Source organism: Rhinatrema bivittatum, chromosome 5 (genome assembly GCF_901001135.1).
Source record: "Rhinatrema bivittatum chromosome 5, aRhiBiv1.1, whole genome shotgun sequence".
In the NCBI taxonomy this organism is placed as follows: domain Eukaryota; kingdom Metazoa; phylum Chordata; class Amphibia; order Gymnophiona; family Rhinatrematidae; genus Rhinatrema; species Rhinatrema bivittatum.
This window is the reverse complement of record NC_042619.1, coordinates 282,981,170-282,995,120: the sequence shown is the minus strand read 5'-3', so window position 1 is coordinate 282,995,120 and position 13,951 is coordinate 282,981,170. Positions and strand designations below refer to the sequence as shown.

Here is a 13,951-nt window from a genome sequence, read left to right as displayed (position 1 = left end):
CAGTCTAACTTGTTTATTCAATGCCTACCTACTGCTACCTTATTGACTGACTAAAAATGCAAACAGTCTAACTTGTTTATTCAATGCCTTTCTGACTATTAAAGGCACAAACACACAAACACACTAAATAATATCCCCAAATAGTTAACTTTGCCCCAATACTTTTAAAAAAGACAATGTCCCAAGCAAAAACTTACTGATTCCTTTCAGCCACCAGCAAGGTGATCCTCTCCTCTCAGTGTTCCTGATGTGACTCAGTTATTTTCACTTTCGAATAATAGAAGGACTAGGGGGCATTGCATGAAGTTAGCAAGTAGCACATTTAAGACTAATCGGAGAAAATTCTTTTTCACTCAACGCACAATAAAGCTCTGGAATTTGTTGCCAGAGGATGTGGTTAGTGCAGTTAGTGTAGCTGGGTTCAAAAAAGGTTTGGATAAGTTCTTGGAGGAGAAGTCCATTAATGGCTATTAATCAATTTTACTTAGGGAATAGCCACTGCTATTAATTGCATCAGTACCATGGGATCTTCTTAGTGTTTGGGTAATTGCCAGGTTCTTGTGGCCTGGTTTTGGCCTCTGTTGGAAACAGGATGCTGGGCTTGATGGACCCTTGGTCTGACCCAGCATGGCAATTTCTTATGTTCTTATGTTCACTGAATGATAGTGCTATTGGCTGCATTCAGTGCAGCTCAGAAAATGTCAGCGCGGATACGCTGCATTCCGTTATCCATGCCGACCTGTCCGACCCTTTCCTGTGAGTCACTGTGACTCACAGGAAAGGGTCAGACAGGTTGGCATGGTTACTGCAGGGGCGCTGCCATTTTGTGCAAATCATAGGTAGCAAGTAGCTAATGGGGTGAAGAAAAGCACGCGCCGCTGGGCGCACCGAATTAAACAGAAAATACGTTAAATACGTGGGGAGTCACGATGCGTTTCGCCTCCCCACGTACATGCACACCCCTAGCACTCGTAAAGGTATTGCACCATATAGAATTGGTGTTGTTACAATCTACTAGTGAGCATGGCATTTTGGTATATCTTCTTTGCGAAGTCATCCAAGCACTTATTATCACGACCAGGTGAGGCAGATGCATGCAATTTTGACTTCTTTGCATGTCAAAATTGCATGCATCTGTGTATGTGGAAGTTGTGGCGTTGAATAACACAATGCTTTCTGCATTTTGTACTTGAGCTCTGTTTTCCTGGCCATGGCTGGTATGGAAAAAGGGGTTTCCCAAGATTTCTCCCTTACTTAAAGAACCAAAGTTAAATAATCCATTGTATAGTGAACAAATCAAAGAAGTAAAACGGACTCTGAGAAAGAAAGAAAAAGAATGGAAAAAGAACAAAATAACTGAGAATTTAACAAGGTATAGAAAACAACCAGCATATTACAAAAAATCAATTTTAGACACCAAAAAGAAATACTACAGCTCAAAAATAGAAAAATTTGCAAATACCGCCAGAACCCTATTTAACAAAGTAAAGAACCTAACAAGCGACAATATGAACAACCACTTAACCCTACAAGAGAACCAATACAATAATATAGCTCAATTCTTTAAAGAAAAAATTGAAAACCTGAGAAAAAAAATCCCTAACACTACAAAACAAGAGATTAAGATGCCCACTAGAGATGTTAGTAATTGGTCAGAATTTGAGGAGGTATCACAGGTTGAAGTCGAGAAAATGATAAATCAATTGAACCCTGCTACCCACGTAATAGACATCATCCCCATTACAGAACTAAAAAAATTAGCCAACACAATAACCCCATCACTAACTAAGATCATCAACCTTTCACTAGATGAAGGAGTAATGCCTGATACTTTGAAAGGAGCCATAATCAAGCCAATCATTAAGAAAAAGAACCTTGACCACCTAAATCTTAACAACTATAAACCAGTTTCCATCTTACCCCTATTAGCCAAGCTAATTGAAAACAGTACAAAAGCAATTGTCAAACCACATTGAAAGCAATAACATATTATACCCAGCACAACATGGTTTTCGCAAACACTACAATACTGAAACTTTGCTCCTAGCCTTATCAGATACTATCTTAAGAGGTTTTGATACAGGAACACACTACATTCTGGTTCTATTAGATCTCTCCGCAGCATTTGACACAGTGAATTACAAAATACTACTCAATAGGCTGAAAGAAATAGGACTCACTAACAAAACAATAAAATGGTTTGAGTCATACTTAAACAATAGATGTTTTCAAGTACAAATTAAAAACACACTTTCAGACAAAGTCAAACTGCAAACCGGTGTCCCAGAGGGATCAGCCCTGTCGGCAACACTCTTTAACATTTATCTACTTCCAGTATGTCACCTACTAGAAGGACTTGGAATCATACATTACATACACGCAGATGATATACAGCTACTGCTACCTATTATAAACACCATTGAAGAAACAATGAAACTTGCCAATATGTATCTTGAAATAATCAAACAGCTCTTAAATTAGTTGGAACTGGTAATAAACATCGACAAAACGGAATTCTTACACTTTGAACATAAAAACATACACCATATACAACCAACAATTACAATCAAAAATATTCAAACCGTTGAGTTAGCATTAAAAGTATGAAATTTAGGAGTAATAATTGACCCTGAGCTAAACATGAAACAACACATCTAACTGAAAATAAAAGAAGGATATGCGAAACTAATGATCCTGAGAAGACTAAAACCTCTACTAACGCTAAACAATTTTCGCACAGTTCTACAGGCAATGATATTCGCAAGCACAGATTATTGTAACTCCCTGTTTTTAGGACTACCACAATCTACGATTCGGCCACTACAAATATTACAAAATTCAGCTGCTAGAATTTTGACTGGCAAAAAAAAGAATGACCACATTACAGGAACACTTGCCGATTTACACTGGCTCCCAATTGAACAAAGAATACAATATAAGACACTATGTATAATTCATAAACTAATCCATGATGAAAAAGCAGACTGGCTTAATACTGCACTGCGCGTACATGTCCCGCAATGAAACCTGAGATCTGCTAATAAGGCTTTACTAACTGTCCCCTCTGTCAAATCAGCACGCCTCACGCAAGTAAGGGAAAGAGCACTGTCACTGGCTGGCCCCGTGCTATGGAACACCATGCCACTCGAAATAAGGCTGCAGAGAAATTTGAAAATATTCAAACCAATCTGAAAACCTGGCTATTTAAACAAGCTTTTTACAGAGATAAAGATAAGGAGAAAAACAGTTGAAGGATAAGGATGCACCAAACTAGAAGTTATTACTTGTAATCTACAAATGCATTTTAATGTTAAATTAAAACCGCCTAATATGTTCCTAACAAACAAGATTCACTTACACATATAGGGGCGGATTTTAAAACGAGCGCGAACAGCCTACTTTTGTTTGCGCTCCAGGCGCAAACAAAAGTTTATTTATTTATTTATTCATAGCCTTGCGCGCGCCGATCCAGGATTTTAGTAGATACGCGCGGAGCCGCGCGTATCCACTAAAATCCTGGATCGGCGCGCGCAAGGCTATGAATTTTGTATAGCCGGCGCGCGCCGACCCGCGCAGCCTACCCCGTTCCCTCCAAGGCCGCTCCGAAATCGGAGCGGCCTCGGAGGGAACTTTCCTTTGCCCTCCCCTCACCTTCCCCTCCCTTCCCCTACCTAACCCACCCGCCCGGCCCTGTCTAAACCCCCCCCTTACCTTTGTCGGGGGATTTACGCCTCCCGGAGGGAGGCGTAAATCCCCGCGCGCCAGCGGGCCTCCTGCGCGCCGGGCCGTGACCTGGGGGCGGGTACGGAGGGCGCGGCCACGCCCCCGGGCCGTAGCCATGCCCCCGTACCCGCCCCCAAAACGCTGCCGACACGCCCCCGAAACGCCGCAACGACCGGGCCCGCGCCCCCGACACGCCCCCCTCCGAGAACCCCGGGACTTACGCGAGTCCCGGGGCGCTGCACGCGCCGGGAGGCCTATGTAAAATAGGCTTCCCGGTGCGCAGGGCCCTGCTCGCGTAAATCCGCCCGGTTTTGGGCGGATTTACGCGAGCAGGGCTCTGAAAATCCGCCCCATAGTTTTTTACACTAAATTGTTACCATTCTATGATGGCACATGGTTAATCTGTAATCTATACCACTCATATTTTTTCATTATCGTGCCTTTTTGTAAACCGTTGTGATGGTTATCCAACTCAATGACGGTATAGAAGAGTTTTTAAATAAATAAATAAATAAATACATAAATAAATAAACTTTTTCAAGAACTGGTTGTGGAGGAAGTGAGGTTGGCTCATTTGAAGCATCAGAAAATTTTAGGAACCCAAAGTTTCCGCTCTGGGGTCAAGGGTTTTTTGGGTCTCTAGATTTATTTATTTATTTATTAGTTTTTATATACTGGGGTTCCTGTATAAAATACATATCACCTCGGTTTACAAGGAAATGAAACTAACGCCTCGCAGGGCGATTTACATTGAAACGAGATGTAGAATTGATCCCATCTTATCTAAAAATTTAGGATAAGATAGGTCTTCAGGAGGTGAGTATGGCTCCTGAGGTTGATCTGGCGGGTTAGATGGAAAGCCCGTAGAAGAGGATGGTGAGGAAGATGGTGAATGCGTGTCCTGTGGTGAATTAGGAACGTCAACAGGGTCGGGAGAGTGACGTGAAACAGGAGACCTTGAGGGGGTTGGAGATGGTTGTTTTGTAGGCTGTGGAGATTCCAGAGAAGTGTTAGGCGATTCGGATGGCATTGCGAAATTTGTTTGCAAAGTATCAAAAAATCCTGATAATGCTTGAGACAACTGAAAAAAAGGCTTCACGTGTCAGAGGTGGCATGGGTGGGCGATTAGGAGGAAGAATTGGTTCCTGCAAGGGTATTTTGTCGGCTTGCAGGTGAGCTGGTTCCTTCACCTTCTTTGGAATCATCCCGCTTTCCTCTACAGGATGTTGGTGATGTGAGGAATGGGAACGAGATCTGAATGACCTTCCAGATTGATTCTGAGAAGAGCTAGTTGAGGGTGACAAGTATATCACTTCCCTCTCTGATGACGAGCTGGATATGTCAGTCCAACTTGTTGCTGATGAAATGGGACTCTGTAAATAAAAAGGCTGAGTCTGTTTATCAACAGGTGGCTTCGTTGTTTCCCTGTGTTTATGGGAAATATGATGCGTTTTACGTTTAGAACCCGGTTCTGACAATTCCGATGGACTTTGTGGCGTCGTGAGGTTGCTTTGCTTTGGTGAAGATATTGTCTGCGTCGCATGCTTCCTCTTATGCGTCAAATGTATTTTGTGCTGCATCGAAAGAGTCGACTGAGGTGACCCGTGTGAGTCCCCTGATAATACTTGCGACGATATTGATGTGGAACGTGTCGGTTTTGACGCAAGATGCGTCGACTTGGTGGTTTCATGCGTCAATCTCAACTCCTTTTGCGTCGGAGTCGACTTGCACGTCGACGTTAATTTCTCATGCGTCGGTAGCAATGCTCCATGCGTTGGCTTCGATGTGGTATGATGCGTCGATTTGTGCGTCGGAGTTGAAAATCCCAGTTTCGACGCCGAGTGCATCCACACCTCTTTTGTCGCTACTCTCGACGCTGCATCGGCCGTTTTCGATATTGACGAACTCGGCGCAGATATGGACGTTGTCCTGTCTCTCTTATGTGTCGAGGGGCTTAGAGAGAACTCTCTGCCCCGTGCCGACATTTTCGAGCGGGCCTCTTTCCTCTTAATAGATCTTTCCTTATCTCCAGGTCTGGAGATTGTAGGATCCAGCGAGGCCGCCCATTTTATTGACGGGGCCTGTCTCTTCTCCGGTCCTGGAGAGGATTGAGTATCGGATGGGGGGGCATAAGAGCCCTCTCTTACTAACTTTAAGTCCCGTATTTCTTGGGCCCGTTGATGCTGGGTCCTCGTTGATATCTTCCCGCAATGATGGCAGTCCGCATGGATGTGGTCAGGACCTAAGCACCTGTAGCATAAATCATACCCATCTGTTATGGACATGATTTTGCAACATACACAGGGCCTAAACCCCGGTTGCCTGCTCTGTTTTTTGGACATCGTTTTTGAAAAGAAAAATCTTCTGAGGAGATCAGAAGCTCCATGTGCGATCCCGCACGCGGAAAAAACAGACTGAGGAGAATCTGTTACTTTCCTGCGCAGGAACCCACGCGTAGCCGCAGAGGAAGAAAGCTCTGACCTCTGCTTGGGGAAGTTCCGCCTCCCGGGACCTGAGGACAGCTCCCAAAACAGCATGGCTAATTCAGCCCTGCTATCGATGGGAAATTGCTATAATATATGCCATTGAATGGCAATAAGTTTTACTGTGCACTTCAAGCAGGTAAATGCATTTTGAAAATTGCTATGATAGTATATTACATTTACATGCGTAACTCCTGTGAAAATTCACCTGATAGTTTGCTTTGATGAATCACATTTCTTACATAAAGCAAATGTTGCTTACCTGATGTAACAGGTGTTCTCACAGGACAGCAGGATGTTAGTCCTCACAAATGGGTGACATCGAGGATGGAGCCCACCACGGAAAACTTCTGTCAAAGTTTAAACAGAACTTTGACTGGCCCCTACTGGGCATGCCCAGCAAGGCACTGACCCTGCAGCCAGCAGGGGTCTCCCTTCAGTCTGATTTTCAAGCTACAGGCAGTGCCTAGAAAGTAAAAATAAAACGAACCCAACACCGCGGGGAGGCGGGCGGGTTTCGTGAGGACTAACATCCTGCTGTCCTGTGAGAACACCTGTTACATCAGGTAAGCAACATTTGCTTTCTCACAGGACAAGCAGGATGGTTGTCCTCACAAATGGGTGAGTACCGAGCTGAGGATGTCCCGACTTGCACCAAATGTACTCAACGGTGTGCAACAAGCACAACAACTGAGGAGAAATATGGGAAAGGGCATCCGCACCCTACCGGGTAGGTGGAAGGGTGTTGGTACATCAGGTTGGAAAAAGGTTACGCAAGACAGATTGGCCGAAGATGGAGTCCTGTCTTCCAGCCTTGTCCAAACAATAGTGGGCTGCAAAGGTATGGAGAGAACTCCAGGTTGCAGCTTTGCAGATGTCAGGAAGCGGCACCGATCGAACGTGTGCCACTGACGTCGCCATGGCCCTCACAGAGTGTGCTTTAACACGGTCTTGAAAAGGAATGCCAGCTTGCTCATAGCAAAAAGAAATGCAGTCCGCCAACCAGGAAGAAAGAGCCTGCTTACCCACAGGTTGTCCTAACTTGTTAGGATGGAAAGAGACGAATAATTGAGTGCTCTTCCTGTGAGAAACTGTACGGTCTAGGTAAAAAGCTAGAGCCCGTTTGCAGTCTAGGGTATGCAGGGTCTGCTCTCCAGAGTTGGAGTGGGGCCTGGGAAAAAAGATAGGTAGTACGATAGATTGATTGATATGAAACTCCGAAACTACCTTAGGTAAAAATTTAGGGTGAGTGCGGAGTACCGCCCGATCCTGCAGGAGCTTAGTGTAAGGCGGATAGGTAACTAGGGCCTGTAATTCACTAACCCTGCGAGCTGAAGTAACAGCCAAAAGGAATAACACTTTCCAAGTGAGATATTTAAAGTCACAGGAGTGCAGAGGTTCGAAAGGAGGTTTCATTAGACGACCAAGAACCAGGTTAAGGTCCCAGGATGGGGCCGGAGGACGCAAGGGTGGCTTTAGATGGAGTAAGCCCTTAAGAAAGCGTGTTACTAGGGGTTGTACTGAAATAGGATTACCCCCAATACCCTTATGGAAGGCGGCTACCGCACTGACATGCATTCTGATAGAAGAGGTTTTAAGACCTGATTCAGAGAGATGCCATAAATAGTCCAAGAATTTGGAGATTGGACAGGAAAGGGGATCAAGGGACTGAGAAGTGCACCATGATGTGTACCTTTTCCATTTGTAGGAGTAAGACTTTCTTGTGGAAGGCTTTCGTGAAGCTATCAGGACCCGAGAAACGGAATCTGAAAGGTTAAATGGTTGAAGGACTAACCTTTCAACATCCATGCCGTCAGGGACAAGGCTTGGAGGTTGGGATGGAGGAGGCATCCGTCGTTTTGAGTGAGCAGATGCGGGTCCTTTCCCAGAGGAATGTGCCTGCGGATGGAGAGATCCTGGAGTATTGGAAACCATACTTGGCGTGGCCAGTAAGGTGCTATCAGGATCATGGTTCCTCCGTCCTGGCGTAGCTTCACGAGAGTCTTTGACACAAGAGGGAGTGGAGGGAATGCATAGAGCAGACCGGTTGTCCACTTGAGGGAGAATGCATCTCTCGGCCGAGAGTGCTGGCTCCGAATGAGAGAGCAGTAATCATCCACTTTGTGGTTCTGAGGGGACACAAAGAGGTCTATGCGGGGAGAACCCCACTTGTGAAACAGAGAGGTCGCTACCAGAGGATCGAGTGACCACTCGTGTGGTTGGAAGACACGGCTCAGCTGGTCTGCCAATACATTGTCTACTCCCGGCAGGTAAGTGGCCCTGAGGTACATGGAGTGGGAGAGGGCTTCCGCCCAGATCTGCGCAGCTTCCTGACACAGAAGGAAGGAGCCTGTGCCTCCCTGCTTGTTTATGTACCACATGGCCACTTGGTTGTCCGTCTGGATTAAGATTATCTGATGAAATAGATGATCTTTGAAAGTTCGGAGCGCATAGCGGATTGCTCGAAGTTCCAGGAAATTGATCTGGTGTTCGGCTTCCTCTTTGGACCATAACCCTTGGGTTTGGAAGTCGTCCACATGGGCTCCCCAACCGATGTGAGAAGCGTCGGTGGTTAGGATTACTTGCGGATCCGGTGGAAGAAAAGGTAAGCCCTGAAGGAGATTGACCTGAGTCGTCCACCAGGTTAAGGATAGGCGCAGCGCTTGTGTGACTGTGACTATGGAGGACAGAGGCTGAAAAGCTTGAATCCATTGGTGTCGTAGAGTCCATTGTGTTACTCTCATGGCTAGTCGGGTCATGGGAGTGACTTGAACCGAGGATGCCATGTGTCCTAGGAGAATGAGGAACTGGCGAGCCGTGGCAGTGTTCTGAGACTGGAGCTGGCGAGCCAGGGATATTAGGGTGTGGACCCTCTGAAGAGGAAGGTAAGCCTTTGCCTGTAAGGTGTCCAAGTCTGCCCCAATGAAGGATAAGGTTTGAGACGGGACTAAGCAAGATTTCTCGTAATTGACAAGAAACCCTAAGGAAAGGAGTGTTTGAATTGTCAATTTTAGGGAGGATTGAGCTATCTGTTGGGTGGAGGCCCTGATTAGCCAATCGTCCAGGTAGGGGTAGACGTGGACACCTTCCTTCCTTAGGAATGCTGCTACCACTACGAGACATTTGGTAAAGACTCGTGGGGCAGAAGCCAGACCGAAAGGTAGGACACGGTATTGATAATGGTCGTGGCCTACTAGAAACCGCAGATATTTGCGATGGGATTGTGTGATCGCAATGTGGGTATAAGCGTCCTTGAGGTCGAGAGAGCACAGCCAATCCCCTCTTTGTAGCAGAGGGAGCAGCGCGCCTAGGGTTACCATTTTGAACTTCTCTTTTTGAAGGTATTTGTTGAGGGCTTGAAGGTCCAAAATGGGACGTAGTCCTCCTGATTTCTTTGGTATTAGGAAGTATCTGGAATAGAATCCCTTGCCTCGTTGAGAGGGAGGAATGGGTTCTATAGCATTTGATTGCAGAAGAAGAGATACTTCCTGTTGTAATTGAGCCAAATGGGTGGATAGACTCCACGCTTGAAGAGGCGGGGAGTCTGCCGGAAGAGTTATGAAGTTGAGGTGGTAACCCTGTGCGATAATTGTTAGCACCCACTGATCTGAGGTGATCTGCAACCAAGGTTGTAGAAAATGGTACAGTCGACCTCCTACAGGAATGTCTGGAAGAGGGGTTTGGCATGTGTTCCCTACAGGGGAGTCAAAGGCCAGCCGCAGGCCCAGGAGGAGGGGCTACAGTAGGCCTTTGTTTCCTAGGCTGACGCGGCTGAGGCCTAGTAGAGGATCGAGCTGGACGAGGCCTGGCCGATGGAGGGTAGTAACGGCGTGGCCGAAAGAACGACTTCTTAGAGTCCTTCTTAAGTGGTTGTTTGGAGGAAACCTCAGACGGAACAGAAGAAAGTTGTTTTAACGTCTCGTGGTGATCTTTTAATTCAGCTACAATTTGCTGAATTTGTTCTCCAAACAAATTGTCCCCTAAGCAGGGTAAATCCGCTAAACGATCCTGGACCTCTGGGCGAAGGTTGGATGACTTTAACCAGGCCCAACGTCTGGCCGAAATGGCAGTAGCTGAAACCTTTGTGGAGGCATCGAAGATGTCATAAGCCGTTCTGATCTCGTGCTTCCCTGCTTCAAACCCTTTGTTAAGAAGGGCCTGAAGCTGTGGCTGGTATTGGTCAGGTAATGTGTCAGCAAAATCTTGCATCTGTTTAAGGATGGCTCTGTTATATTGCGTCATGTAGAGTTGATATGAGGCTATGCGAGAAATCAGCATAGCTCCATGGTACACTTTCCGTCCCACACTGTCCAGGAATTTATTGTCCTTGACCGGCGGAGTGGAGGAGTGTGGCTTTAGACGCTTGGCCTTTCTTTGTGCGGACTCAACCACAACAGAGCGATGATCCAGTTGAGGCTTTTGAAAGCCTGGTGCTGACTGGACGAGGTATGTGGAGTCAGCCTTCTTGTTAACTGGTGATACAGATGAAGGAGATTCCCAGTTTTTCTTTAAGAGATCGAGAAACAACTGGTGAATGGGGATGGAAGCGATGATTTTTGGAGCGTCCAAAAATTGAAGCAGTTCCATCATCTGGTGTCTGTCATCGGTCTCAGATTGCAGCTGAAAAGGTACAATTTCGGACATCTCCTTTACAAAATTAATAAAGGAGAGATCCTCTGGAGGAGATCTTTTTCTACTCTCTGTAGGAGAAGGCGGTGATGGTAAATCTGTGTCAGAAGATGTATCATCACCCCAGGTATCATAGGGATCACTTGGGGGTTGAAGCCCCGATGGACCTGGTTGAGGATCCGAAGGCATCGAAGGAAACCTTGGAGGAACCGGTGGTACAATCGGTACTGGGAACGGCATCGAGAGTTTCGGTGCTGCCGATGGAGTCGGTGCCGGTCTTGGAACCGATGGAGCCAAAGGATAAATCGGTGGAGATATACGAGAAGGCACCGATGGGACCACCCCGGAAGGGGGAATCAGGAACGGTGTTTCTCCCGCCGATGAAAATCCAGTCGGAGACGATGGCGCTGTCGGTGCTACTGGAATCATCGATGGAAGGGCATGTACAAGTGCCTCCATACGTTGTAGTAGCGGTGCCAGCGCTTCCACCAAAGGTTCGGTGGTCGGTTCCTTCCTCGGTGGCGGAGTCGGTGCCGGGGTCGATGCCGGTGGCGGTGCCGGAATCGGTGCCGGAGACGGTGCCAATGGAGGTTGGAATCTTTGCATCGCTTTCTCGATGGCCTCCTGGACCAGCCGGTCCAGTTCAGCCCGGAGACCAGGGGTAACAATACCCGGCTCGACGGGAGAGGGAGGCTGAGGCAGAGCCGGAGGGACCACCGTAACCGGTGGGATCACGGCTCCCACACCCCGAGAGGGTGAGGGTTTCCTCGATGCCTGCGAACGAGACGTGGACGGTGCGAAGTCTGATCGAGGCCTCTTAGTCGGTGGTTCGGCCTGTTCAGAGGTCGATGACTGTGGATCCTCGACAGGCCGAGACTTGTGCCGTCGATGGCGATGCTTGTCCTTCCGGTCTCCTCGCCCATCCGGGGAGGGGACAGGAGTCGACGGCCGAGAAGTCATCGATGGTGGACGGTCACCGGAGAGTTGACGATGGTGGTGCAATTTCGACGGTGCCGGTTCCGATGACGTCGATGCTATCGATGGCGTTGGGGTGGGTGCATGGAAGAGGAGCCCCATCTTCTCCATCCTGGCCTTGCGACCCTTAGGTGTCATTAGGGCACATTTGGTGCAAGTCAGGACATCATGCTCACTACCCAAACACAAAACACAAACCCTATGGGGGTCTGTGATTGACATAGTCCGGGTACAATCCGGACATCGACGGAACCCCGTCGCCATGGCTTAAGGCCAAATTTAGTCGCTGGCTCGGTAAGTGCCAACAGGCCTCGAGGGCCAAATTCGACGGTAGTCGAGGAAAAAAGGCAAAAAACTTACCGGTTTCCGCGAAGGTGACAAAAATTTGTCGAAGGGAGACCCCTGAGGGGCAAATTTTCTTCGGAAAGAAAAGTACCGAATTCCTGTCAGGAACGTGGTAAGGGAGCTCCTTTCACCGCGTGGCAACTGCTGCGCGGAAAAAAGAAGACTGAAGGGAGACCCCTGCTGGCTGCAGGGTCAGTGCCTTGCTGGGCATGCCCAGTAGGGGCCAGTCAAAGTTCTGTTTAAACTTTGACAGAAGTTTTCCGTGGTGGGCTCCATCCTCGATGTCACCCATTTGTGAGGACAACCATCCTGCTTGTCCTGTGAGAAAAACCAATGTGTTATACAATAAAATGTAAACCATACATGTAATCAACATGTAAAAATAGTTAATAATAAAACAAAACAACAAACAATCTAAAAGAAACTAATACAAGTAACAGGCAGAATTATTTGCATGCATAAGTGGATGCACAGAGATTGTTAGTATGTTATAAACTGTGCAGAAGGAGTGAGTACTAGCAAATATTTCCAATGCAAGAAAACACATTTTCTATACCTATCTTACAAACATATGTGTATATGAAAAAGTATATTTCATATAAGCATAATAACCCTGATTTATACATGAAGGCAAGTATTTTGTAAAGTATACACATATACCATTTTGAAAATACTTGCACATGTACTTGGAACCATCAGCTCACTGAAAACTGCAGCACTTAACCTTGAATTCTCTCCAGTGCACCCACACCTCCCATTTAAAAACTGAAGACAATGGGTAAGTCTGATTTCATTTGAGTGAGTCAATGGGTAAGTATAAAGTGCAAAAATAAGCTTGGTAGTATATATGCATTTTTCTCTTACAAAATGGCAACTATTGCCCATACTTCAGAAACCTGTCTCAGAACATCCCTACACTGCCCCGTTTTATCTCTTGGTAAAAAGTATGCATAAAATCGAAAATACGTGCGTTGCATTGACATTTATAAAATAGCATACACTCATGTGCATGCTACTTACTCACATATATGCTATTTTTACACACTAAACCCCTTTGAAAATTTACTCCATGTCTAATATTTTAACCAGTCTTCTTTGTGAAAGTGTTAAAAACTTTACTGAAGTACAGAGAGGAAATATCTAGTCATTTTTCCACCTCAGTAAAAAAGTCCTTACAAAATGAAAGAACAGTACAGGTTATAAATGCTTATACTCTTCTCCCCTATATAAGGAACTTGAGTTACATTTGAAATCAATTGCTTGAAGAGACAGCCTAAACAGTTTGGAAATTTTTCAGCATAAAACATTACTAGCTTAATACTTTGTGGCTTTTCTTTACAAAAAATGGGAGGAAAATCCAGTAAAACAATTTTATTCCAATAGAAAAGTTGGTAGAATATAGTCAAAAACTCAATCCTGAAATTCAGCTTACCCTAATGTAAGGCTGCTGTACAAGCACTTCTCCCTCATCATTGTAAGTAAACACAGTGAAGTTTGGTGACAGACTGGCTCTGTAAATTAGCATTGAAGAAAGAAATAAGAATTGTTTCTATATCTTTTTTCTTTAGTAATATTAATGAATATTTCATAAGTTTGCTTACCGTAAACGGTGTTTTCTGTAGATAGCAGATGAATTAGCCATGTTGTATGGGTATGTCCTCCGTGCCCCTAGGTGGTGGAGCTCTCAAAGTCTATTACAGACTTTTAGCCAGGTACTCCCTCCCTGCTATATCCTGGTAGGATCACCTCAGGTATCTCATTCAGTATCAAAACGTTAGTTAGGTATGCTAGAACTG

At 45.9% G+C, this 13,951-nt stretch overlaps 1 protein-coding gene across 1 annotated transcript in view; it reads right to left on the bottom strand.

Annotated features, from left to right (window-relative positions):
- Window positions 1–13,299: 13,299 nt before the first annotated feature.
- The window catches only part of LOC115092434 (disintegrin and metalloproteinase domain-containing protein 18-like), a 354,651-nt gene continuing 353,999 nt past the window's right edge, over window positions 13,300–13,951 (bottom strand). Inside the window, exons 4-5 of the mRNA XM_029603267.1 lie at window positions 13,588–13,666; window positions 13,300–13,326 (exon numbers count right to left, since the gene is read on the bottom strand). Of these exons, the coding sequence (XP_029459127.1) occupies window positions 13,300–13,326; window positions 13,588–13,666 (106 nt within the window). The remainder of the gene's footprint in view (window positions 13,327–13,587; window positions 13,667–13,951) is intronic.